This window comes from Otolemur garnettii, unplaced genomic scaffold (genome assembly GCF_000181295.1).
Source record: "Otolemur garnettii isolate 467f Iridium unplaced genomic scaffold, OtoGar3 scaffold00023, whole genome shotgun sequence".
NCBI lineage: Eukaryota > Metazoa > Chordata > Mammalia > Primates > Galagidae > Otolemur > Otolemur garnettii.
This window is the reverse complement of record NW_003852418.1, coordinates 18,086,956-18,114,880: the sequence shown is the minus strand read 5'-3', so window position 1 is coordinate 18,114,880 and position 27,925 is coordinate 18,086,956. Positions and strand designations below refer to the sequence as shown.

Below are 27,925 nucleotides of genomic sequence, written 5' to 3'. Positions count from 1 at the left end.
TGTTGGTCTCTGATGCCTGCCCGCTGCTGGAGGCCCTAAGGGGCAGTTGGAGGATGAAAACGTGCCTCTGAAGGTGCTTGGGCCACCAGGGCTAATTTGCCATCTGTATGTGATGGGGACAGGGCCGAACTTGCACGTGGTATTTCCAGTGCACACCATATTCTCAGAGGGGCAGTGGGGGCTGATTAAACCTCTTACCTTGTGAGGTTTTAATCTTCTGAGACCAGGAGACACAAGGAGGGCCCATGTCCAGCTAGAGGGGAGGACGGGCCTTAAAAGGATGTGGGGCTTATGTTTTTCCCTATTACTTTCAGTGTGTTACATGACGCTCAAAGTTCGCTTCCCTCCATTGAACCTAGTTCAGTAAAGCCTTTGCAGATGGACCTGGATCTGTCCGTTGAAAACCTCAACAGAAACCAGGAACTCCCTGCATATTACCGGCTCCTCCACTGGCCTAATGGAAACTCAGTGGGAGGCTCTGCTTTGGTTATTGCTGGGTCAGAGGGGCCTTCCCTGGAGGCCAGTGCCTTCTTGAAGCTTCTCTGATGCTAACGACCTTCCCATCAGCAGCAGCCTTGGACCAGATGCTCTGAGGACACGTTTGGTAATTTCCTTAACTGGTGAGTGCCTCTTCCTGACATAAGCCTGGGCTTAGAGCTGCTCCTGAGTATGGGCTGCAGGAAGAAGGTAGCTGTCCTGAGCTTGTGCGTACAGCTGTGAGGCTAGGAGTGAAAGTTGAACAGTCCTTGGTAGTTTGTAGGAACAGACGATGAATGACCCAGATGTTCAAGGTAAATGTCTGTTGAATTTAGAAGGGGATATTTCTGTGTTGGGCATCGCTTCTCACCACCCCTCCTCCTTCAGGCCGATGTACTAATGTGTGTATTTGTGTACCTGAATTTGCTTACCCTGTGTACACACTTGTCCGGTCTCACCACGTCTGGAACAGCCAGGGCCATCTCCACACGAGAGTTCTGCCTCCTTCTTTTGCAGACACACCCATGGTCTGAAGTCAGTTCTAACAGGACGTGGATAGTTCTGGGGCATATGTGTAGCCACGGAAGTGTTGTTAGCACCTTAGAAACCTTCATTTCCCACATCTAAGGCCCTTTCTGGTATGAAAAGCTAAGGATGGTGCTCCTTTCAGAGCCTGTTAACTCAGCCCTTAGCTAAACGTGAAGGTTCTTGTCTTCACACAGCAAGGAGAAGTACAAGATCGCTGGGGTATTTCTCATTCCGTGACCGATGCTCTCACTGAGCACCTGACCTAGGAGCCAGACTCCGCAGTCCATATCTTCTCATGACTTTCTCTGAACAGTGCTGTGTTTGTGCCTTTCCTTGAGTTAGGGAAGTTGGAAAAACACTTGCCGCTGTTTCTGGGCAAAGATTTGTGAAGCTTTCGGGAAGGGAAATGTGAAAATCTAGTTAGCTCTGTGATGATTCTTTGTCCTTAGGTTTATGAAGGAAATTAAATCAATGTTTGCTGAAGGATGAGCACATGTAACATCCCACTTCTAACAGCTCTAGACAAAGGGCTGTTTTTGGAAAACATATTACTGAAGCTGCTTAGTCCCCAGTGTCAGGACCTGGGTTGGGGGCTGAGCCAGCGATGACTGGATCCAGAGGCCCCCAGTAGTGTGGTTGAGGGGCTGGTACAGGAGCTCCTGTGTGGGTGTGAGCAGGGCAGGAGAGGAGGGGACGCACTGTGCAGCGGAAATGTCTGGGAGAAGACCTTGGAGAGTGGGTTATATTCACCTTGGGCTTTAGAGGTTGGCTGGGAACTCACCATCCAGAGAAGTCAGAAGATGAGTTTCTGAGGGTTCTTTCAGTTCCTTGGAATCACTGTTAGTAAATTTTGCATGAATGTGCATACTTAATTTCTGCATTAAGAAAGGGCCCACTGCTTGTTTCAGAGCTGGAAGGGATCTGTCATCCCCAAAGATTCAGAAGTAAGTGATGTGGCCAACTCACAAAGCATATCGTGGCAGGAAGTGGGACCTGCCCTGGGCCCAGTGGGGAGCCAGCTACATGCTCTAAACATTTTAATGAATCTTGGGGTCTGTCATATTTAACAAGCAGAAAACAAGATGCAGGAATTAATATGTGTGTGTGTTCTAAGTCGGGCACATAAAAACATACAGGTTATTTTTACAGAAAGCTGTGTGAGATTCGTGATCAAACAGTCATGCTGTGGACAGAGGGAAGAGGGGCCCCCTGGGGCTTAGGGAGTGAGATCATCGCTTATCTGCGTGCAAAGGATTTATTCATGCACGGGCGTGAGAGTGTGCATGTGACAGAGAAGGTCACCATCCTGCTTTCTACGGGGGGAGCAGGATACCTTCACCAAGGCAGTGGCCCTCCCAGCATCATCGCTCATTAACGTCATGCTGTGTTTCTGTGAGAGATGGTGGAGTCAACCTCTGGTTTTTCTTAATTGAGGCTTTTGGAGTTGAGATTTGATTTCTGTGCATGGCTGGCGTTCAGTTGAAATAGTTACTGTTAATGGCTGTAAACACCACCACTTTGCCGAGAGCCTGCTTGGAGACTCCAGAGCACTGTTAGCGTGCGGGCTTCCGCTCCGGCACGGGTCCGGGAATGTGCGTTTGCGTTGAGTCCACCCTGACCCTCTAGCTTAGAGCAGACACTGTTGTTTTGAAGACTTCTCTGAAGTAAATCCGCACAAACCAAATAAAGTTATTAAAATTCTCAAAACTCCTTTTCTGCAGCTCAAGTTCAGGTATTATCAGCTGCACCGAGAGCTGCACAGCTTGACTCCGTGAGTGAACCCGAGAGCAGGCCGACAGAAGGGCTAAATGAAGTGTCCGTTTCAGAGCCCAGGCCTGCCTCTGACAATCAGATCGCTCTGTCGGCTTCATCATCTCGGAATGAGCTCTCCGTGGCCAGGATATTACAAAGCACAGTAAGTATTTGCCCTCTCCCTCAGCCACCGAGGATGTGACAGAAATCACAAAGCTGCATTTTCTTTTATTAATATATCCCAGCAGGGATGATAAATGGCAAATTTCATTTTATTCTTAAGGTCATGTTTTAGATAACTAGACAACCAATCAATCAGATGATTGATAATGCCGCCGCGCTTCCACAAAAACAGGGTGGGGACCAAAAAGTACCTTCTCTCTTCTCTAACGATGGCAAGCACTTATTCTTCGGAGGCTGGGGGGGTGTAACCATATAAACGCTCTGTCATTGCTAACAGGCATTGACATCTTTTAATGACGATAGTGGAAGGTGAACTCATGCACTTCTAGAGTTTAAAGTTGACGAGGCCTTAAGGAACAAGCATGGCATTCAGTCCCTGGTTTCACAGGAGCTCTTTATTACTTCATGGTCGGTCCAGGCAGGAGTGGTGCTGGCTGCTGACCTCAGAGGAGAGGGTTGATTGGTTTATTTTTTTTTTAATCGAGACAGAGTCTCACTTTGTGGTCTGTAGAGTGCGGAGGCATCATAGCTCACAGCAACCTCCAACTCTTAGGCTTAAGCGATTCTCTTGCCTTAGCCTCCCAAGTAGCAGGGACTACAGGAGCCCACCACAATGCCCGGCTTATTTATGTATTTTTTTCTTTTGTAGAGATGAGGTCTTGCTCTGGCTCAGGTTGGTCTCAAACTCCTGAGCTCTGCCTGCACCGCCTGGAACTGCAGACTGGTCCCTGTGAGGCCCCAGAGCTGAGTGGGAGGAGCCTCTGCCTTGCTCCTTACTTGGAGTCTCTCTGGAAGCCTCTTGTGTTTGGAGGCTCCAGTGCTTTCTTAATGTCTATGGAGCTCTCACTTGGACCAGCCTCTGCTGGGCTTCTTCACAGTTAAGGGTAAGGGCATGGGTATTAAGGGGTCTGTGATGCTAAAGTCTTTGATATCTTAGCACCGTCTCGTGGCCATGTGCCAGGATTGATGATCTGTTCAAGCTCATGGTCTCAGGGCCCGAATACCCATTGTTTCTCTATTGACGTGGTATATAATTTTATATTGGGGATTAAATTAACATATCACCTCGTTAACCCCATGCCTACTCTAATAAAGCAAAATAAAACCAAAAAATGCAAAAACTTGAAGGTAAAATGTTCAAGAGTTGGTTGAGGTTATCTGTGTTTAGTAAGAAATGAGATAATATTCTCTTATGTCGATTTGTTTCTAAAAAATGGGCAAGAAAGCTCATGTTGTACCCTTGTTACTTGGTGTGTGAAAATCACGTAGCAAAATTCAGTAGAAAGGTGTGGCCACATCTACCTTGGTGGGGATGTGATACTACTGGGTTTTTTTATCATAGGAAGAACTGGTTCCTCTAAGTTGGGTCTCTCTGGTTCTGGATGTGGAGGACGTGCATGGATGTGGAGGCCCTTGTTTTATGGCTGGGGATGTCAGAGCTCATGTATGTGCAGTGTGGCTCCAGGATTCTAGAGGGAGCAGTCAGCTGTGTCTTGTTGCAAAAGGAGGAAAAGGAAGTAGTACACTCACAGAGCCTCAGCGATGAGGAAGGAGTCCTCCTGCACACATGACAGAAGGAGGCGTTGGGGAGCCCCACTTAGGTGCTCACCCCTCTGCCCTCCATTCTGCCACGGTGGCCCCATCAGCGTGATGCCCAGTGGAGAGAGCTCTTTGTGAGAGCAAGGAAACCGGGGTCAGAGACTCAGTTCCTTCCTTCTCCTTTGGCCTCCCTTCACTGGCCCCAGTCCTGTCATGGGTTTAGCCTGGGCTGCTGGGTAGAAAACAAGGGACTCCTCCCAGTCGGGCTCGCTGGAAAGGAGGCAGGGCAGCGAGTCAGGTGCGCAGCCGGCAGTGTGCTGCCCTGCTCAAGGCTGTTTTGGAGAAATGAACTCTTACTGTCTTTTGGGGTTGCCTTAACTTTGCTTCTGGAGAATGAGGGATAAAGTTTGTTCCTAAAAGGATGAGAAGGATTCCAGTGGTATGAGGAAAATTTAAGGTCTTAGGTTATCGTGCCAGAGTATTTGTTTAATCATGTCCTCTGTTAAACAGTGTATTTTAGTGAAAACTTTGGGAATTAAAGGTTCTGATAGCATGCCTAGGAGCAAATGAAGCATCTATTGGTGTATTAATCGACTTTCCTGGATCATATATTGAGCTGATTTGTCAGAATCCATTAAACTGGTAGACAGTATGACATTTCAAGTGCAAGTTGGAAATCCATGTTATGGTTGAAGGAGAAGGTCAGGTCCATCTCAGTTAATGTTAATCAATGATCAGAGACCAATATGTCACTGTTGAATGTTCTTGCTCATTTTAATTGTTAACCTAACGTAGAGGTTCATCAGCAAACATTAGGAGTGTTTGTAGTGTGAAAATTGAGAACGTTTTTCCTACTAAATCTTTTCATTCAAATTCATCGCGCCCCTGCCCACACACACACACTCCATCTTCTTTCCATCGTTACCACAATCTCTAGTTCCCAAGAAATTCCGGAGCTGCTCACTCTACCATTTCTGGCAAACCTTTGTCCTTCCTTCTGAAAGTCTGTGCCTTAAACTTATGGATGTTATTGGAGGTTGTTGGTCAGCCATACTAGGGAGACCCCAGGGCTTAAACAGTAGTACAATAATTGCAGACTCACACAGTTGAGACTCACCAACTTCAACTTTAGTCCTTGTCTTTTTGTAAGGACCTCAAGCAATTTTGAAATTGTATGAAGTCAGTTTTCCTTAGTACTTAAAATAACTGGTCTATATAATATAATATCATATGTAACCATGCAAATGTACTTTTTAACATCTGGAAAAATAGAGTTCAAGGAATGCTCTTGGCTTGCACAATTAGTCTTTTCTGGCATTGAACAAGGGTTTTTTGAAGGGGAAATGGTAGGACAGATTTATACATTGGAGAAAATTGGTAAAATGTCCAGTTGAGTCTGTAGGATCCAGGAGAAACCCCAGATGGAACCAGTGATCATTTGGAGACTGGCCAGAGGCATGAGCCCAGCCCACTTGAGAATAAATCTAAATTCCAGGTTTGTTCCTTGCAAAGAAAAAAGGCAGTTAAAATGTTCTATTTTCTGAAAGTTAACTTTAGGAATGGCCATTGGAACCAAATATTTTCTTCCATCAATGTTAATTACATATCTTTGTTCTTAGTCTGTTGCTAATGGTTTCTCTACAACTTAAATTCTAAAGTTGTGTTTAAAATTTTCTGAACAGTCTAGAATAGGATTTTAATAAAGCAAACCAATATGAGAAGAAAAATGGGTGCCTAACAATATATAGTGTCTGTTTATACAAGTTTTTCTTATTTAAAGTTTCTGACAACTTTTGTTGAATTATTTTTTTATTTTTTATTTTATTTTTTTGAGATAGAGTCTTCTGTGTCACCCTCGGTAGAGTGAGTGCTGTGGCATCAGAGCTAACAGCAACCTCAGACTCTCTGGCTTAAGCGATTGTCTTGCCTCAGCCTCCCAAGTAGCTGTCCCACCACAACGCCGGGCTATTTGTTGTTATTGTTATTGTTGTTGTTGTTGTTGCCATTGTTGTTTAGCAGGCCTGGGCTGGATCCTAACTCGCCAGCTCCAGGGTATACAGCTGGCACCCTAACCACTGAGCTCTGGGCGCTGAGCCACTATGTTTGATTTTTGTCTGTGGATGGGCTTCTTGTGCCGAATTAGTTCCCTTTGTTGCTTTAAGTCATTGAGACCCATTCCTCTTAGAAACAGAAATGGGGTGCTGTCTTATGAAAGCAGTAGCCTATCAGTTGGAAAAATAGCCAGAGCAAAAGGCTCAGGTCACAGACTCTTGGGGCATTTATAAGAGAAGATTGTCTCCTGTCTCAAGAGCTGGGGGTACCAGCTGTCTAGACTGTTCACTCTGATTAAATGTACCAATCTAAAAAAGATGAGTTATGGGCACTGTTTTAACTTTAGTCAAAATTGAAAACCCAATCTCTGGAGTAAACAAGGTTGCCAGTCTGAAGCCCTTTGGCTTTTGGGAGACCTTCTGTTCCTCTCAAATTTCTTTTGTTGTTTTCACCTTCAAATCCTCAACTCTTTATCTCTCATGAGTGTTCTCCTTTGATTTCTGTTCTCCTGCAGACATGATGGCTTCCATTCTGTCCTGTTTTCCAGGGTATAATCCCCCAGCCTCTGCTGGATCAGTACGTGTCAATGACTGACCCAGCTCGAGCTCAGACTGCCAAACACTGCCTACAGCCTCCTGGGGCAGGCAGACCCTGGGCAGGCAAAATTGGCACTGCCTGAAAGATACGTATGAAACACTGGCTTCTGATGTCCAGGTAAAAGCAGCCTGTTGAGAGGCGTGAACAGCATAGGGTGGGCCAGCTGGGTGGTAGTGAGAGGGGAGCTGCAGCAAGGCACGCTGGCCTGGCCTCTGTTGAGCACAGACCAGCTTGTTTACTGGTCCCTAATAATGTAAAGCTTGAGGTGACCAACAGCTAGCAGTGTGCATTTGGCTCCAGCAATACCGCATGGGATCCTGAGAACACTGGCTTACACTTGCTCATTGTGATCGTGTCTCCTGTGCACCCCTAGTGGACAATGCATCAGACCCTGGCCTGCTCTGTCCCCCAGCTGGCTGTGATTCTGGAATCAGTGGACGGCAGCTGACCCGGTGCCCATCTTCATCCGGTTTTTAAAGGACCTAGATGAAGTACACAAAGGAGTATACTTCACTCCTTAAAAACCTGTATGATTTTCTAAATGTAGGAAGAAGGGTTAAAAGCAAAAACAACCCTCCTTTCTCCAAATCAATTCTGTTAAACCCTGGATCCGTGCGGTGTCAGTGCAAAAAAACAAAAAACAATGCAGCTGTCTCCCTGCCTTCGGCTGTGATGTACTATCCAGAATCTCATAGTGGGTTTTCTTTCAGTGAGGGGTAAATATTTTTTATCTTTTCTCCTAACGTTTCTGTCCTTTAGGATTGTAATTCTATGGATGATGGTGGACACATGGCCTAGCACACGGTGTGCAGAAGAGACTGAGGCCCCTGGCCAGCGACCTGACTTGCCCAGAAGTCACCCAGGGGAAGAGCCTGGGCTGAAGTCCAGTTTCAGTTCTGCATGAAGGGCTTTTTCTGCAAGATGTTGCTGCTTCCCTTCTTGCTCCCTCTGCCCCCCCACCCCAAAGGACTGACGAATATAAAAACAAGAATTTAAAAATGACCCAGAGAAACAATTACTCTCATCCGCACGACCAAGAGCTGCCCTTGGCTGAGTCTGGGGCATGATGGACCAGGTTGGATTTTCCTGTCCCAGCTCTGCTCTTTGTCTTCTGAGTGTACACAGGCTGGAGTCTCTAGGTGGGAGATCATGAAAGAAGGGAGACCCGGGGCGTTCAGAGGTAGAGAACATGTACACCAGCCCCGGGACAAGGTTGTCAGTCAGTGCCACTGAGCAGCTGCGGTAATTCACGGCCACACTGGGTCCTAGACTAGTAGGTACTGGTGAAGAATTTATAATATGAAGCATAAGAAAAGGGAATATTTGTGGTCCTTTTGAGGGTTTATGTATTTTTATTTACCTATATATTTTTAAAAAACAACTGCTTCATGAAGACCAGGGAATATCTTCCCCAGCCTTAAGAGTTTGTAGTGACCCAAAACAGCAGGACTCGGAGGTTCTGGTTTGAACTAGCAGAGTAGGTAAACACCTTTCTGGGGAGATGAAAAGGCAAATTGGAATAATTCTTAATTTTCTTACCTTATAATTGATTTCTAAACCAGCAGTAATAATGTTCTTTTGGATAAAGAGATTATGTTTTTATTAAGGTATAAACTGAATTTCAGAGCCCTAAGTTACAAATACCACAGTCTCCGGGGAGACATTCATTTTCAGATGAAGACAGGGCTCGAGTCACTCAGGAATTAGAGTGTTCTGCAGTTCTATAAGGCAATTTATTCGAACCAAATAAAAGATGAATCACCCACTCTTCAATATTTTCCTATTAATCGGAGCAGTTTTTGCCACGGCTTTCTTGAACATTCTGAGTGCAGCCCTCTCGGTAGGGTACAGCATACTTTATGTACTTTAGCTTCTAGAGAAAATTAGGCTACCGTGGGAGAGATGAAAGGGCCTAACCCAGATGAGATGATTATGAAATAAAAATGTTCCCCAAAGTGGCTCTATCTGTACATCATTCTGTGTATGAAGGAATCATTTAATTCTATCTTGTGCTGGCAAAAAGAATGTTCTAGGTTTTAGTGATTATGAAACAGTGAAAGCTTTCCATTAACCCCCGCTTCCCGAGATGTATGTTTTTTTGGTGGTATTGAGGGAGTTTGTTTATGGTGGTGGTGGTGGTGGTGGTGGTTGGAGTTTTAGTTTTCACCTTGATGAGATTCATCTCGGTATTTTTTAGTTTTCATTTTCCTTATCTCCAAGTAGAAATTTCTCAAATAATTGTCTTCCCTGAAGAAATTCATCAGGCTTTTGCAGCTATTCAGGATATGATTTGGCTGATGCCAGGGGCAAACTGAAAGATTTTCTCTTTACTGTGATCTTTAATCATTATGCTTAATTTGAGAGATTGAGGTTTTAGTCATTATGCCATGTTCCCAGCGCACTCTTTTCTAAAAAAACCAAGAAAAACAGGCCCATATTTTCCATGAAAGCATTGCGACCTCTAGCGGCCGCGCGCGGGAAGCCGGGCTGGTCGGTGCCGGCTGGGCTGACCCGCTTCCCGGGGAGCTGGACCGGCTCCGTCGCCGACCGGATCCGTTATCTTTTCACCGAGCGCTAGTTATCTCCCATCTCTCCCATGCTTATTGCGGCCAGAGCCGCTGATATGAATTCTGTGCTCCCGTGCCCATAATATTGGTATCATTTTTCTGAAAACAGGGCTTTTTGATATGAAAGTATTCACCGGCACTCCTGGCTCCCGGTTCTAACTCCCTCCCAATCTCTTTTTCATTTCCTTTACTTGCTTGGGTGAAAATAATGCCATTTATTTCCATACCCTTTCCCCCCATCCCCATTTAAAAAATAGTGAAAGCTTTGGGAGTAATTTTCTCAACCAGCCATCTCATGGTTTTGTTTTTGTTTGTTTTGTTTGTCTTTTGGAGTGAAGAGCAAATGTTCCCGTTCTCTCGAAGCGGACCTTGCTGGATTGAAAAAGCCTCGTGTTCTGCAGAGCCGGGAGCCGGCAGGCAAGAGCATCAGATTTAATTTGCAGTTTCAGGAACACCGAGGCAGCAGTGAAATCTCATTTGAATGTCCCCTTGATCTGTTGATCTTTGGGAACTTCAACATTCTGGCTATTTTTATGTTATCTGATTTTTAAAGTTTTATGTGCTTTTCAACTGATAACCCAAAATTGAAATATTAAATCTGCATTCATAAATTTCTCAGCCTCTGTTTTATAGTTTATTTCCTTTTTTGTTTGATTTGTGTGTGAGATGCAGAATTAATTTTTTTTTCCACATTTCTTTATATGATCATTTTACTCTTTCTGCTGATGGCATTTTACTGACCGAAGCCTTGCTGGGTCTGTCTCGGCATCATTTCCCAGCCCGGCTGTTTTCATCTTTGATATGAAATGAGAGTAAACAGAAATTAATAAGGTGGTTTTTGGCCCTGAATAATTTCAGACAGCTGATACTGATTTTGGAATTCTGTACTGCCATGATGTTTATTATTACTTAATGCATATTGCCTTAAAATTGTGTGCAATTAAGTTCCTAAAGTTCAGTGAATGTCCTTCAAATAGTAAAAATAATGGCCTTTTCTGCATGATTTTTGGCAGATTGGAATGTTTATCTTCTATTTTAATTATCTTTTCTGGGTTAATTTTTCAGCTTACCTATGAAACCATCTTTTAAAATTTGAAATTAGGAACTATTTTATAGTTTTAATTTTTAGTTTTCAATTTCAGTTTGTATATTTCAATGATGGAAATTATGGATAAATCCTTTTGTATATTTTTAAAAACACTTAAAACACTTAATGAAATCCTTTAAAGCTTTTAAACAGTAGCTTAGTGTTTTTTAAAATATAAGTTGGGTTTTCTCTGTACCTTGGTTTTATAGAAAAGTATTTAGTGAAAAAAGGCTCCAGTATAGAAAAGCCGATCTTTTTTTCCATGGGCTTGTATCAGCTGAATAGTGATGGGGGAAAAAAAAACACATTTGAAAATACTGATTTTAAGATACTCTGATAGATCATGTCAGTTTTATAAAATTTTAATACTGAAAGGTAATGCTTTAGTTATTATGCAAGGGGACATATTCTAAAATTTGGGACCTTAAGATTAATAATGTTTTTCTAATGCCAGTCCCCTTTCTGATTTCATTTTTAAACCTTAAGATTAATAATGTTTTTCTAATGCCAGTCTCCTTTTTGATTTCATTTTTATGAAGGATTTTATGTGTATATGTATGTGTATTGCCATATATTTACAGATCTTTTTTCTGTGTTCTAATGATGACTGTGACAAAAATTACTTACTCCCATGCTTATAAATTCATTTTAAAGGTGGAAGGGTACATAAAAATGTCTAGTTTCTGTGTAAAATAGTATTCATAATTCAAATAGATGGCAGCATTTTAAATTTGCTCTTCTGATATTTTTCCCAGGCTGTGGCAATTTTATAGAAGTTCTTTTCAAACGGTGAAAGTACATTGGGGTTAAATTTCAGCAATGAACTCATCATAAGGTTCCGGCACTGTTCTCAGTTGGTCGGAAGACAAGCTTTTGCTTTCATTTGTCGGGTTAGCAAGGCTTGGGGGGAGAATCTGCCCTGGGGGTACATTTGCCGTGTGATCCTATCAGGTTCACCAGATGTTGATCAAGGACCTACTATGTGCCAGACAGACTCTGGAGGCTAAAGACAAGAGTCTGAACAAGGCTCCATTCTTTCTGCACCTTTCATCTGGTAAGGTGAGGGTTAGACCCACTATCCATTTCCACCATACCCAGTCCGGGCCTGTGTCTTCCACTACCCCTCACCTTAGCCAGTGGCCTTGGAGGGGAGGGTAAGGTGAAGAGAACAGTAGGTTAGAGCAGAGATGATAAAACCCCTTTAGAGTAAATCTGTGAAGATCAGGTAAGCCTGTCCAGTTCCTCAGATTGTCCTTTCTGCTTAGTACCTTGGAAATGAAGGGTGATTTGTGTTCATTGGGGGAGATGGTAGAGACAATGGCTGCCACTTCTTGAATGTCTTGTGTGCCTGGCATCTCATCACACATCTGATTCTCTCATAGGAGTTACTGGTATGGAGCCTGGTATACCCATTTACCTTTAGACCATTTCTGTTTAGTTGAAGCATTTAAAGCCCAGAGAGGTTAAGTAACTTGTTCAAGATCACACAGGAAGTATAAAACTAGTATTTTCTTCTCCTAAAGCGTTTTAGGTGTTTTAACTTTTGATCATACACATTTTCAAGCACATACAAAGGTAGGGGGAATGGTGTGATGAAACTCTGAGCCCATCACTCAGCTTCACTTATAGTACAGTAAAGCCATGGTTGGACTTATACCTAACCCTAGACCACAAAGACCACTTTCTCTTCCTGGTAACCACTCCCCACCAGAGGACTTGCCAGCGCCCCCTGTTGGTTTGGAGGGGAATTACAGAGGTACTTGAGCAGAGCAAATACCACAAGCTTGACAGCACAGCTTTTTGTAAAGAAAAAAATTTACTGTTCCAAAGCATTTTTCAGAAGAAGCATAAATAAATGAAATACTTCTTGTTTTTATTTTTTGAATTATTTATCTGAGATTTAGAAAATCTGTAACAAAAGGAAAAGACTGACTTGAAGGTTAAGAGGGCTGATTTAGAGTCAAAACCATCTGCTTTGAAGCCCAGTTCCAGTTCTTCCCTGAGAGTGGCCTTGGGCAGAACAGCCTCTCAGCACTTCATTTGCATCTTGTTATGTGGGGACAAGGCTGGTTTCTGCCTTCTGGTGTTGTGAGGCTTCAGTGGGCTGATGTACGCAGCCAGATGGTGGCTGGTACGCAGAAGGAAAACACTTAAGGCATATCAGTGCCCTTGCCACAGCGCCGCCACCGCCACCACGACACAGTCACCCTGCCACAGAAGAGTGAACAGGGTTAGAATCCACGTGCCTGGAGCACCTGCTTCCTGCCACCCACGCTTTGGTCATGAAAACTTGAAGTGTCACTACCACATTGGATGAGAATTCTCACTTGTAAAACTAGGCTAATTTTGATTTCCAAGGCTAGTTTTGAGAATCAAAAGGGAGAAGACATGGAAAACTTGTAAGTGAAGAAGCAGTTTGTAGATGCTGGAGGTCAGCACGAGAGCAATGTTTATGAATCACTTACAGAGGTCTGGGCACTGGGTTAGGGTTTAGATTTGGCTTCACTTGACAGCCATGGCCACTGCCCTCCGTCTGCATGCCAGTGACTGACAGGTGAGAGTTCTTAGCCTTTACTGGCTGGCTGGAACCACTGCAATAGATGCATAAGGACCTGCCATCCTATAGACAAGGAAACTAAGGCTCAGCAAGGTTAAGGTGGCTCATTCCTATATTCCCAGTTCTTTGAGAGGCTCAGATAGGAGGATCTCTTGAGGCCAAGAGTTCAAGACTGGCCTGAGCAACATAGTGAGACACTGTCTCTTAAAAAAAATGGTAAAAAATTAAAGGTTAAGCCACTTATCTGAAGCTGTATAGCCAGTCAGTGATCAAATTAGGCTTTGCACCTAGACCTGTCTGGCTCCAAAACATGTTTTCCCCACCAAATTGGGTGAAGTACAACAAAATAATGTATTTCTAACTATAAAGGATATGTGTTGTGACCGCATAAATGATCCCACGAGACATGGATGGACAGTACACGCTGCAAGAGGTGAGGCTAACCATAGGTGCAGGATAGCACTGAGCACTTCTCGCAGAGTCCTTTTATTGAGAAGATACATAATAGGCGGAAAGATTACTAAGTAAAGATATGCAGGGGCTGCGTGCTCAGGGAAATGACCTCATAGGTATCAACAGAGTATGTACTCAAGGAAATGATCTTCAAGGGTGGTAAGGAAATGATCTTCAAAATACTAAATGCAATTTTTCTCCACTAATCTTTTAAGGAACTGTCATAAAATGCTTAATGTTTAACAATAGCCTTACTACTACAGGACTGAACTTGGCTCCTCCAGGATTACTGAGTTACTTGGTGGCTTGCCTTCCAAGTCACAAGAGATTTCCAGGCTTGCCAGGAGAATATCTTGTTCTCAGTAATTCCTCAGATGAGTTATGATATTGGTGACTGTTGTAGTAAGTATGATGTTTAATCCTCTATGTTTATATTTTTTAGAAAACTATTGAAAAACATCACTTTTTTTTTGGCTTTTTTTTTTTTTTAATAGTAGGCAGTGGTGATGGGAGAGTGTGTCTGTGTGGGCCAGTTTGTTGAGCGCATGCTTCTCAGCCTCACGGGCCTGGCATCAGACCCTGGGCCAAACAGGAGAGTGCTGATCTCTAAGGCCCTGTGGCAGATGCTGTGGGAAGAGGCCTGGCGAGCACTTTTTTCTGATCTTACATGTTCTGAATAAACTCCATCAGTCATTAAAGGCAGCAAGTGGATTTTTTCTAGGAAATTGTGGCAAGTTATGTGATAACATACTTGAGATTTATTATGTGAACTAGGATATTAGTCTTTATGCATATTATTTATACAGTTGCCAAGGACACAAATGTTATTCAGTCTTTATACTTGATAAATACATGCCGAAATATAAAACATCACAGAGCCTTCTAGAATGACCTGGGAGGTTATGAAAGGTAGCAAATTTAAGCCTTAATTCCTGTTAGGTTTTAATGGTGTTATCTTGTAGTCAGTAGAAGAACATTCATAACCTAACCTGGTTGGTTATTCTAAACCTGAGTAGGACTTCATAGAAGCTTTGTGTTCCTTGGATAGTTTATTTCTACACCATATTTATGGGAAAATACCTTCAACTGTGCCCTGCCCGTACATTTCTTGCCACTTATGCCCTGCTCTACCTGTCCAGCAATCTACTCCTCTTGTGTTCTACACGTTGCCATTTCTTTTGTGTGGTAGGGGGAGAAAAGATAAAAGTAAATTTTAATTATTGGGGACCATCTTTAAAATTTAAGAAATAATCTTTGAGGGTATTTTATCATTTGAAAGGACGTCTATATGCGATCCATAAAATATGACTTACTGTCCTGACATGTTAACAAAAAAATGAGAGTGTGTTCTTGAGCACAGTTCATGGCACATGCGATTCAGACTCACGGTGTCTTTCCTTAGCCTGTTTTAGAAATGCCAGTAACCCTCATCTTGAAGTCGTTGATGAGACCATCTTAGCTTTGCAGTCAGATCGGGAAAAAGATGTTCCCTTTCTTGGCCACCCTGGAACACACACGACACAATATTACAGACGCTAATGTCCTAGAAAAACACGTACTCCCTGGTGAACGTCGTCTGCTGGTCTCCTTTTTGGCACCTGTTGCTTATAACTTGAAGGGGGAACTTACTGTACTTATAGCCAAGGGGGAAAATCTTTCTGAACCTTTCTTACCATATGTTTGAATTGCCTCTTTCCCGCCTGCACCCCTAAGGGACAGAACCCCCATTGGGGGCTTATTCCAAATGGGTCTGCTCTGTGCCTCCCTATCACTACAAGTCTAATCTGTCACCGTCTGTAGAAAGGTCACAGACCCAGGCAGCTAACTGGGGATAGTGGGCTCACCATCAGATTACCTGCCACCCATTGGTTTTCTCTGACAGATTGACTATATTATTTGAAGTCCCTCCCCATAAAATAGTTCATTAGAAGCTTTTGAGTCTTTAATAGACTTGAAGATTTGTTTCCTTATGCTTTCTGAAAAGTTTATGGCATTTTATTTTTAACAGAAATACCATTAAAATTTACATATGTAAATACCCTTGTAAGGAAGAAAAGTGTTACTATGAGCTCCCTATTAGTGGGCTGGACAAAGACATCATTTCAATTTATGCTGCACCTTGAGTTGCTACAAATGTAGTCCAATTCATTTACTTTTGAAAAATATGATAAAGAGATGCACTAAGGAATGATTCATGGCAATTTTTTAAATAATGTACTTTTGTTATAAATTACACTTGAAACTTTTTCTCAGATGCTAACTACTCTGCTTCAGGTAGGAATTGTATCTGTGAAGGTATGTGTTGCCCTCTGATAGAGGCAAAGAACTAATAGATTTTTTTATACAGGGTGTCTGTAAAGTTCATGTGCACATTTGGGTATTGACATGGGTATAATGTCATGTTAAGAACTTAGGAGGGGGGCAGTGCCTGTGGCTCAAAAGGGTAGGGTGCCAGCCCCATATGCCGGAGGTGGCAGGTTCAAACCCAGCCCCATCCAAAAAAAGAAAAAAAAAAAGAACTTAGGAGAGGAACTGGTAATTGGGATGCATAGATTCGACTTTATATCTAATACTTTAGAATCCTAACAAAATAGGAAACAGTTCTGATCAGAATTTGCCCCCCAATTCTTCCCACCAGTAATTCTGGAGGTTAAATTATGTACTCTTTAAACTGACCTAAGCATACAGCACTTAAATTTCATGCTTTTAAAATTTAGACCAAGAGAAAGATGCTCTAATTTAAACAAGTTTTTTTTTTTTAAATAAGGATTTTACAGACATCTTGTTAAATTCTGCATACATGTGTAGTCATGTTTTTCTTGTTTCTATTTTTAATGTTCTCCAAGGTAGGCATAAGGGAAGGAAGGAGCAGCCCAGGCAGGGTTCAGGAGGTAGCTGCCAAGGGCACGTATGCTATTTCTGTTCTTCCCTTCCATCTTTCCCTAATCTGTCTTGTCTTTAACGTTTCTGAAGCTATATATTGAATTTCCTGGTATACAGGATGTCCCCCGCCCCCTTCCCAAATTCCATGGAACTGGTTCTTAAAAAAGAAGGGAAGGAAACTAGACTGTGCCAAAGAAAACAAGCTCCATGTATGATAATGTTAAATTATAACTCAGGGTAACATTCAGGCAACTTCAGCAGAGAGTGAGTTAATAAACTGGAAGCTTACATATTAAACAATCTATCTCGGGTTTAATACTTGCCTAAAGCAAATAGATGGAGATGTTGTTTTGCTTCAGTAACAAGCAATTTTTATTTTTTTTATTGCCTAGAAATTGAGATTGTCATGTTGTTAAAATCTGTTGATCTAGAAGCAAGTAAGGTTATTCAACTGGAATCTTGTTTTCTATGCAGAGCTTAATTTTCCATTAAGGAAAAATATGAGCTTCAGTCTGTGTTGTGATCTGTAGAATCTGCACGCTGAATCATCCAGGGTACTTGTAGAGATTAGAGAGACTCTTTGGTAAATAACCTTTACAATATCAGTTTACATGTTGAAATTTTTCTCTAATGCCTTCAAAATAAGAGTTTTTTTATGGCTGTAATTTCTCTGCAAAAATTTTAAAAGCTTATTTTTTTTGTAACAAAACATTTTCTAAGATTGTTCTGGTTTCTCGTGCCCTTTTCTCTAGCATGCCCTCCCCACCCCCACATCACTTTAGCTGTTCGTATCTAATTGTTCGTAGGTACCAGTGTGAAGTGTTTGTAATTTGACCACCACATGTAAGCTTCCTGTTTACTTCAACACTCAGCCTCGGCTCTGGGTGAATTAATGGAAAAACACAGATGGGTTTCTCACAGACGCAGCTCTTGAAAGATGTCTTAACAATAGACTCGTCACAGCCTTGCCCAAGTGGACATCTCTTCCCTTGTTAAGTATTGTTATCAGCACCTTTCTCCCTCCAAGGATTCAAGAGCATTTTCAAAGTTGGATTTTGAGGCAGCTTTGCGAATTTCCACGAAGGTCTCTCCACTTTTGGAGTCCATCGCCGGGACCAGATCTTGACCAGATCTGCTGAAAGGGGTCATATTTCTGCAGTGTTCGTTTTCTTATTCAGGCTAGACACGTTTTTAAGCAGAATTGAAGACTGCACCTTACCAGTCTGTAAACGATGCATACAGTGATTTAGAGCGTTATTCACAAATAAGTCCTCCAGGTGGTTTGGTCCAAATTATGCAAAGATTGTGTTTTAAACAGACACGAGGAAGAGGTAATTATTTTCCTATCAGCAAGAATCCTACTCCCGTTTTCCCAGTGGTGGAAAAAAACCTGACATTAACAGCAGCTTAGAAGCTTCTAGGAGGATTTGGGGAGGAGGTCAGCCTGCAGTGGGGGCGGAGACGGGGGCTCCGGGCTGGTCGTCGGAGCGTGGCTTCTCGGCTACGTGTCTGGATTTATCCTAATCAATCTCCTGGGTGTTTTAGGAAGCCCCGTCCCCTTTTTCGTTATTTAACGGTCTCCCGCGGCCACGTGAAACTGCGCCTTTGTTCATGGCCGGGCCACCTGGGCTCCCGCGGGAAAGGCTGGGGGGCCCTGGGGCCCCCCCCCCGCCTGGGGTGGGACCTAGAGCCTCGAGCCGGCGGGGCGGGGTCTTCGCGATCGGGAGGGGGCGTGCGGGGTGATGGGCCCCGCGGGGCGCCGGGGGCGGGCGCTGCGGGTCCTCCGGGGGCGGCGATGACGCGCGGCCACCGCACTCGAGACGGGGATGACGCGCGGTCCGCGGCGCTGCCATGCAGAGGGCGGCGGCGGCCGCGGTGGGGGCGGGGGCCGGGAGGGAAAGACCCTGGCTGGCGAGGCCACATTGGGCCGCTTTCCGCCCGGGCCAGTTGGGTACATGGGGCAGCTTTGGGTCCAAGTTGGGCTCGGTCGCCTCGTTGCCCCTCCTTGGGCAGGCCCCAACCTGGGCTCGCAGCCGCCAACGGCTCTTCGGGGACCGGCCGGTCGGGAGCCCATCGGTGGAACTTGCCCCCGATGTCTTCTTCATGCGGGTGCGGCTGGAGGAGACTGGGGAGATATTCCGAGTGATAAACTGCCACAATGACATGACCGTGCGGGAGTTCAAAGAGGAGCTGGATCTGATGGTCGGGATCCCCTTCAACCTGCAGCGGCTCCAGTACCTCGACCAAGGTGGCTCCTGCCCCGCCCAGCCCCTTCCCCGGCAGGGTCAGGGTGCTCCCTCCACCCAGGGGCTGCCCAGTCCACTTTTGCACTTGAAGTCCCAAAGAAAACTCTGCCTACTGATGACACACTCCCCCATGTCCAAGAAAACCTCGACCACCTTGAAACCTTACATGGAAGAGCCACCTGGGATCTTGGCTTCCCAGTTCCAAACACACCAGATTCGCGTTAGAGCCCTATTCTGGAGGAAACCCTGTCCACAGCAGGAACTGGCTCCACGAGCAGATCCTGCCAACACAATATCCCATCCGTACCAGGACCTCGAATCTCAAGCTCCCCTTATCTTCACAAGGGACCCAAGTCCCAAAGCCAACCTATGCTCATGTAAGACTTGCCTAAACACAACTCGTCACCCGCAGAACCCCCCAACCCAGGGCAAACTGCCCAAATAAGGACCCCAAATTCAAAGCAAACCCCAAGTCCTTATTCATGCTGGGCTTGTGAACATCACAAGCCCAATTCCTGTAACCAGCCATGTCCATGTAGGAGCACCAACGTCCAAAACAAATCCTCTGATCTCAGTACCCCAGACCCAGAGCAACTCTGCCCCAGACTGAGCCCCAAATCAACAGGCTAACCATGACTACCAAGAACTGGTGTCACCCATGAAAGGTGTTTAAAACTCAACCCTGACCACCTCAGGACCCCAGAAGTCCAGAACATACCTACCTGCCCAACACTGACCCCTAAATCTCTGGGCTAACCATGACCACCTCAGGAACCCAAATCCTTTAAGAGCTGTGTCCACGTAAGGCTGTGAAAGCTCAAAAGAATCTTGCCTATGTCAGGACCCTCAAACCAAGAACGACCCTGGCCAAATCTGAACCCCAAATTCCCAGGCTACCCATATGAACATTAGAACCCAAATCCTTCACAACCGTGTTCACCCAGGGGTAGTAAAACAAACCCTGCCCTCCACCAGACCCATATGTCTATGAAAACTTTGCTCACATTTGGACCTCAACCCCGCCAAGCTACCACTGGCCCTAAATCTCAGAGTAGACTCTTCCCACAGCGTGACTCTCAATTGCAGAGCAGATATGCCCAATTCTGAGCTCCCAATCTCCAACTAAGACTTGTATATCTGAACCCCAACCACTAGCCACTTCTGTCTACATAAGGATGACAGCCCCAAATGACCCCGCCCACATCTTGGACCCCCAAATTCAAAGTCAACTCTGCCCACATTGGAAAGCCAGTTTCCAGGTTCATCATTATGACATCAGAACCCCAATCCAAGCGAAGTATCCTCGAGAGGGCTCCAAAGAGTGTGACTAACACTGCCCCAAGACCCCAGTGCTCAAATCTCCGTGAAAACCATGTGTATATCACCATTCCTAGGCTGAAGCTAACCATTTCCATTGCCTCACAGGAGGGCCCTGAAACTCAAATTCAGCCAACCTTATCTACACTAGAACCCCAGTTCTAGACCAAACCTTGCCTTTATTGTAACCCCCAATTTTGCAGCAGCTCCTATAACTCAGACCCCCAAATCTCAGGGCAGGTTGATCTCTCACCCCCAGTTGCCATACTACCCAGGGCTACCTCAGAACCCCAAATCTGAATATAAGTCCTGCCCATATAAGGATTCCAAATCCTGGGACAGACCCTCCCCACACTAGGACCCCCAGGCAGGCAGCAAACCTTGATTTCATCAGAACCCCAAGTCAAGAGTACCTTTTGCCGTGTCAGGACCTCAAATCTCAAAGCAAACTCTATCCCTAGTAGGACCCCAAATATTGGCACTAACCCATATCAGGATCCCAAATTCCAAAATGTGTCCTTGTCCACGTTGGCAGGAGCTCAAAGCTAGCCCGGCCAGAATCAGAACCCAGCACTCAAAGCTCTCCGTGGCTAACTCAGGACCCTAAGGCCCCTCTTTGAGATAAGTCCCATGTGGTAGGTACTAGTGGAGGCCTTCGGTCTCTTTTCCTCAACGTGAGGACATGGCTTAAAGCTCTATCCCGATGCTCTACAATATTTAGGATATGAGAACAGGAGCAAAACCCCTGGGTGCCATCATCTCCCCACCCAGTTGAAATCAACGCAAAACATTTCAAGAAAACGAAGATAGAAAAAGGTCCCTGGGCTGTTGTACCAGGAGTGTGAACAGCTGATATTGCAGGGAGACTGCAGTGGCACTGCAGGGGCCTGGAAGCCGTGGAGACGAGATCTGAACGCAGCCTGTCTCCATGAGCCCGGCGCTCCCAGCACTGCCCTGCCTGGGCTCAGTTTTCTAATCCATAAAGCAGAGCCCTGAGCGCTAGAATTCTTAGTGCTCTTTCGTCGATAGGCAAAAATGACTCAGGAAACTTACCACGTACAGTGAAGCCTAAATACTTTCCTTTGCTCCCTTTAAAATAGGTTAAGCATTTGTTATGATATCCTTGTTTTCCTATAGAGTATTCGAAAGATGCTCTTGGGCATCTTTGAAGCTTTATTTGGAAAGAAATGTGTCTTGAGCTTAGTCTGTATTTAACATGTTAAGAACGAGGTGAATTATTGAAGAACTTAGTGAGAGTTCCCAAACAAGTAATTTGAAAATTATGTCTCCTCAACTACAAATGTTTGGCACCCCTTCTGTTCATTTATTTTCACTGATGAGCTTGGCTGAGCTATAAATTCAAGCAAGCTAAGAGGGGCCGAGAAAGATGGGGTGATTTAACAGTGATGTCACAATGTTATCACTCAATAGACACTTAGCTACTGTTGGAGGCCTGACCTCTCTCTGCTGTTGCTGTCCTTACCCGTGGATGGCAGATGAGAAAAAGAGAAGGCCCTGCTCTGTCATGAGAAGAAATTTGGCTACTGCCTATAAATAATCAGTTGATGGGGGTTGGGGAGGGGCTTCTACCCACCTCAAAGGTTATGGGACCAGGAATTAGGGAGAGGGGGAGGTCAAATGAGATCATGAGTGTGAAAGACTTCGAGATACACAAATCTAAAAGGCATGAGCAAATTCATGGGCGAGGGTCGCCCTTATACTGCTAGTGTCAACTCTGCTAATTTATTCAGCTGGCGATAATTAGTATTTGTCTAAGCCCAAGGCACTCTGTCTGAAGAAAGAGGGTGTGCTCTGATTTCAGGAAGCCCCGTTGAGCATGTGTTCAATTGTACTCTTGTATTTCTCAGAGAAACACGGCTTCACTTGATATTTTCAAAGCTGTCAGGAAGTCAAGTTGTCTTACTCAGACTAACTACTGATTCCCTCCCACGTTTAAACCACTCATAGGACACGGACAGATTTGCTAGTCACTATTCTGTTTACATCCACCATCCCAAGTTTCTGGTGAGCAAATGATGTCAGCAGAGCAGAGGGGGCGAAGCACGTGGCCCCGTAAGGCCCTGTGTCCGGCAGGTCTGCCGATGGTGCCAGCGTGGTCCTTTCCTGGCAAACAGATAAGAAAGCACTTTGGGGGCTGCCGTGGGGATTTAAGAGGTGCAGGCCCAAAGGTACTTAGTATATAGGTACAGAGTTGTCCACAACTCAGTGAGGAAACCAGAACTCTCACGAGTTCCACTCACTTGGACAGATGACAATTGGACCCGGGCAGTGCCCAGACTTGAAAAAGAAACCGCATTACATTGTTATTCTTTTAAGCAAGACTGTAAGTGGTCTTGCAAGAGAATACTCGTGCAGGCGTATGTTTAAAAAGATAAAACTACAACTGCACTTTCTGGAATGTTTGTATATTCTAATTCCCTTCTGCTAATACTGCCAGTCTACCCAGAGAGTGTGAATTTATGGACTGTGAGCGGATTCGCCCCCTTCTTCCAAGTGAATGAAGCGCAGTTTTGGGAGATGGCTCCGTCCAGCCCAAGAGCTCTGACGCTCCAAGTCTGAATTACGGGAATGTCAGCATTAGCTTCTGAGATTATTGTTCACTTTGAACTGGGTTGATTTTGTCCTCAGGTGGCCATTTGGCAATGTCTAGAGGCATTTTTGATTGTCCTAACTAGCTGGACGTGCGACTGACATCTATCTCCTGGTCAAGCCTCAGTCGAGAGACCCTTCCTTTGGCTATAGTTTGAAAGATCCAACAATTTTTCTTTTTGGGGTCACCTCTTTAGCTAGCTAATGACAACATTAACCAGGGTCAGTATTTTAGCTTTGTGTATATAATGCGTATAACCACATGGTGCTACGTCTAGGATACATAGTTACTTCAAGTTTAAGTACTTCCATTTGTAGAATTTGCCTAATAAAATTACTTACTGACTCATGTGTTTTTCGCAATAGGACAAGTTATAATTATGGAATTTTATAAATCATCGCCATTGTTTTTCTGTTTGGCTTTTACCGGAGCTCAGCCAAATTAATTTTCTAAAAAGCATTAATGACACCAGAGTCATGTGGGATCATCCAAGGGGATTTGCGTTCAAGATTCCAAAATTATTTTTGTGGTAGCCAAGGTCAGATAATCTTTTAACCGATGTAATAGCTTGTCTTTAATACCCAATTTTTTAAAGGAAAAAATTATTCCCCGTAGGAGTTTTGATGGATGACACTACGTTGAAGTTCTATGATGTTGTTCCTGGTGGAATTATTTCATTATGTATCTGGCATTATGACGGATGGACAGAACTCGTGGTGGCGGCCGTGGAAGGGGATCCGAGCAAGGTGCTTTCACGCTTCTTTAAATGGATATTATCCTTTATGAAGCAGCCGTAAAGGGGAGAGGAAAAAAAAATCAGTCTTTAATATGGATATGTGAGGAAAAGTTTCAGAGTAGGAAAGAAGATAACGACCCATGTCATAATTTTCAGGCTCGGTGCCTGTAGCTCAAGCGGCTAAGGCGCCAGCCACATATACCACATAATCTTCAGATGCCACAGCTAGCATTTTCATTCACTCTCTGGGTTTACTTATTTGTGACTTATAACCCATTTGCCACCCCTCCCCCAGGAGCCAAGCTAGTGCATTTCCTATTCATGTGTGTATTGTATAAAGTTGGAAATCTAATTTAACACTGAGTGAAGAACTCCAGATAACTTGGAAATGTGCAGCCCGGCGCTCAGGGGCTTATGTGCACAGCACTGCCCAGAGCTCTTTGGATAAGCCGCAGGAGCCTTGCTCTCATCTGGGCCCTGGGGGTGGCAGTCGGGGGCGGCAGGGGGGGATCAAAACCAGGATGTTTACCCAGCAGGAAAGATGAATCACTCTGACAGGGGTTGAGTGTACATTCTTCCTAGAGAAGAGGTTCAGAAGGAAAGTCACAGCATGTGGGGAAGAGGAGGCAGACAGTTGGCTTGCTGGGAAAGGGGTCCTGGAGGCTGAGCACAGGAGGGTGCTGGGATGAGGCCGGCCGGGAGGGAGGGCGGGCTCTGGGGAGGACCGCAGCAGCTCCCCAATCGCCCAAGTCCTTGCAGCTGCCCACCAGCCTTAGCGTCCCTTCATCTTCCACAGCCTTCCCCTTTCCACTAGCGACTTGGTCCCAGCCTCAAAGTGGGGTTACTTCCCTCCTGTCTGAGGTCTTGGGTCAGAACTGTTGTCACCTTTTCTTGCTTCTGTCCCCTCCCAAGACGCCCCCCCCCACACACACCTTCGACAGAGCCCCTCCCTGGGGGAATGTGCCCTCCTCCTAAGCTCACATACCTACTGTACCCCAAGACCACTGTATTACAGGGCTGTTTATCTGTGAGTAGAGTTCAGAGTGTCCCCAAGGTTAATGAGACGAGGGGCACAAAACCAAATGGAACGGCGAGGAGCTGTCAAGCCTCCAAAGCCGCCCGCTCCCCTCTGGGGCGGCCACCGTGTGTTAGCCGCAGCCACCTTCCTCGGGACACCCAGCAAAGTCATCCTCTCTCTTCAAAACCTGGGCAAGAAGGCTCAGCTGATGGCCAGTTTGAGTTTTCTGAGCACATAGAGAACATTGAACAGCACCCTCCTGGGACCCCCCACCCCACTTCTCAGCTGGGGTTCGCACCTCCCTCTTCCCACCATTCATCCCCGGAGAGTGCCCCATCAGCCCTCCAGCAAGTGGTGTCTGCACTTTTGAGAATGATGCAAACTCTGTCTTGCCCAGCTGTCTTGTCTTGGTGTCACTGAAGACTCCTTCTTCCGAACTCCAAACTCAGAACGTTTTGGAGCTGAAGAATTGAAGCAGTGGATGGCTCAGAGGGCGTTCGTGGCGTTGTACATCGGCTCACACAGAGGCAACGCCGAGGCCGTGCAGTACCTGCTAGAACAAGGTAGTCCTGTTAGGGAAGCGCAGCGTTCAAGAGTTGGAGTCGTTTCCTGGTATGGAGAACAGAGGGTCTGTCTTGGCTTCCCCGGCCCCTTCAGCAGTGGACCTGTGTCCTGTGTTGGCCCCCAGTTAATCCCCATTGTACTGCTCACTCCCTGTCTGGCCAAGTGTCCTGGGACATGCCAGCCAGAGGGTGTGCTCCTTAACTAGGTCTCAAGAAGATTCTTTCTGTTATGGTGAAATGGGAATCTCAGGGAGCAGCTGAAAGTCCCCTGGTTTGCTCTTTCCCACTGGACAAATGTCTGGGAACATCTCCGTGCTCTCTGCCTGACTTTGAGCCTCACCTCCAGTTGGGGTTCTGTGACCTTCTGGAATGGTCTAGTCCCTGCCGTTCGGTGATGGTTGGAAGGCTGGACAATCTCCTCACTCCAAGCCTTGTAATTATTTCCTCAGGAAATATTTGCTGTGGCCTCTTTTCTTACTCCATGTCCACGTCCACTTCTGGGCAAGCCTGCCTTTCTCTCTCTCTCTCTCTCTCTCTCTCTCTCTCTGTTGATAGGAGCCTTATCTCCCATTGTCTCTGAATTAAAGAGCTTTGTTTCTGTGGGGATTTGGGATTACACTTTGTCTTCCCTGAACGTGGGATATTTTTGGGAAGAGGTTCCCACTGATTGAGATGTAGACCTTTCAGGAACAACAGACGAGAGTTGCAGCCAGCCCAGGACATGGACTTTCTTGGAAAAAGGAAGAACATGGTATTGATATGTGGCGTTTGGCCAGTGGTTTGGTGCTCAGATGGGGCCTGCGGGGGTCTCCCACACCAACCAGCCTCCAGATGAAGCCCCCCTCCTCTCCCTCCTGCAAGCTTGGCCCCAGCCTCGGCCCCAGCCTCTCTCTCAGCTCAGTCTCTGCTATTTTTTCCACCGTCACCAAGCAAAGTGGAAACCATCTTGGATATCTGGGGCTGGATGATTGGGCCCCGCGGTGGTGTGTGAACCTCTGTGATGGGCAAACGTTGCCTTGATTGCATTCCTCACCGTCCTCCACTGCCTTTCCGCGCTGTTCCTGTTATTAAATGAAATATGGGCTTTTCACAGCCGAGCAGTCCTTTAAGCTCATGAGAAGTCATTTTCACTCTGATGGAACTGTGATGTATTTGAAGGTACCAGTTAAAAAAATCATAGCCAGCTTTGCAAAGTTTTCTGTCCTCTGCAGACAGCTGCTGCAAGGAGGCCCCATGGTTGGTGCTGGAATTATGAGAGCCTATTTAGAACTTTGCCTCACCACCCAGCCATAGCTCATAAGAAGGGGCTACCGAAATGTCAGCTGAATTTAATTAAATTGCCTTGTTTTCTGGGTCATAATATTTGTTACCTAGAATTTGATTCAATTCAACAAGTCCATATTGGACACCTGTCATTAGCCATCCATCTGCAGGAGGCGGTGAGGAATTCAATCAAAGCAAGACCCGTCCAGGAGTCAAGCTGCCCGCTGACTGTCATTTCCCCAGTATCTGTCTTCTCCAGACACAGGGCTACGTGCCGGCGATGAAAACAACAGTAATCAAAACAAGTGTGTTTTCTGCCCTTGTGGAGTTTATGAGGGAAAGTCAACAGATTATTACACATAATTAAGTTCACGGTCATTTCTGTGCAGGGTGTTCTGAAGAAGACTGAGCCATTATAGGGGGTTTCAGCGGGGGAATCTAGGGAAGGTATCCCTGAAGAGTGAATGGCACCTAAAGAAGGGTCAGAGTCAGCCCAGGAAAAATGGTGGTGGTGTCATTAGCAGAGGGAACAGCATGTGCAAAGGGCCTGGGACAGGATGCAAAGCAGGGTTATTAAAGGGATAAAGATAGAAGGCAGGGCTCAGTGGAGGCTTGGTGGTGGGACAGAGAGGAAAAGCATGGTGGAGAAGGGGGTGCTGGAGCCATAAGGGGGAGATCGTCACCAGGGCTGGCGATTACAGTGAAGAGATTCAAGCAGGAGTGTGATAGGAACATTCCAGAAAGCTCATTGGCTGCTGCAAGGGGAACAGACTGGCAGTGAGTCAGTGTTGGAGCTGAAGGCAGATAGCAGTGCCCCACCACCCCAGAGCACTCCCTCAGAGCCCTGGTCCCTCTGGGCCCTCTCCAGGTCCTTTCTGGTCTCCAGCCAGCTTTCTTATTTTACAGGAGCCAACTGTATGGCCAAGTCGCCCCTGGGCAGGACGCCCCTGCACGTGGCTGCAGCCATGGGCCGCTCAGACTGCATCAACCTCCTGCTCAAGTTCGGGGCCTCCAGCCAGGAGAAGGACGCCAAGGGGGAGACACCCATCAACGTTGCCCACCGCCTCAGCCGCAGGCAGAGCGAGCGGCGAATGTTTCTCTTCCACTGGCTGTCGCGGTCAGGGGCCAAGGAGCCCAGTGAAGTGATCATGAAGAAGTTCACTCAGAGTGCCAATTCTGAGTCGAGGCCCAAGAGGAAGAAGACCCCAAAGTAGCTCCGGGGTGGGGGAGGGCATTTGCCTGCCCAAGCCGACGTGGGCAACTCTGCAGAGTTTAATCCCACGGTGGCCCTTGGTGAGCAAAAACTGCAGGAAAACATGGCAATTAATCTGAACCAGATACTAAATTATCCATCCTGTTTGCAAATGACTTTGGGGAGTGTTGATGGAAGTAGGTGAGTTTGTGTTCATTTAGTAATCCATTACCGACCTCACAGGCGCGAGGCCAGCCTTTAATTTTAAGCTATTTGTACATTGAATCCAGTAACGCTGCTGGGG

At 45.6% G+C, this 27,925-nt stretch overlaps 1 protein-coding gene and 1 pseudogene across 1 annotated transcript; both read left to right on the top strand.

The window, feature by feature from the left end:
* LOC105886768 overlaps positions 1 to 18,474 on the top strand; it is a 50,532-nt pseudogene extending 32,058 nt beyond the window's left edge.
* ANKRD60 (ankyrin repeat domain 60) lies at positions 18,471 to 27,643 on the top strand. Its single transcript, XM_012803821.1, has 5 exons — positions 18,471 to 18,550; positions 18,709 to 18,923; positions 23,465 to 23,595; positions 25,001 to 25,166; positions 27,336 to 27,643. Exons 1-5 carry the CDS (start codon positions 18,471 to 18,473, stop codon positions 27,641 to 27,643), a joined length of 900 nt encoding a protein of 299 aa, XP_012659275.1.
* Positions 27,644 to 27,925: the final 282 nt, after the last annotated feature.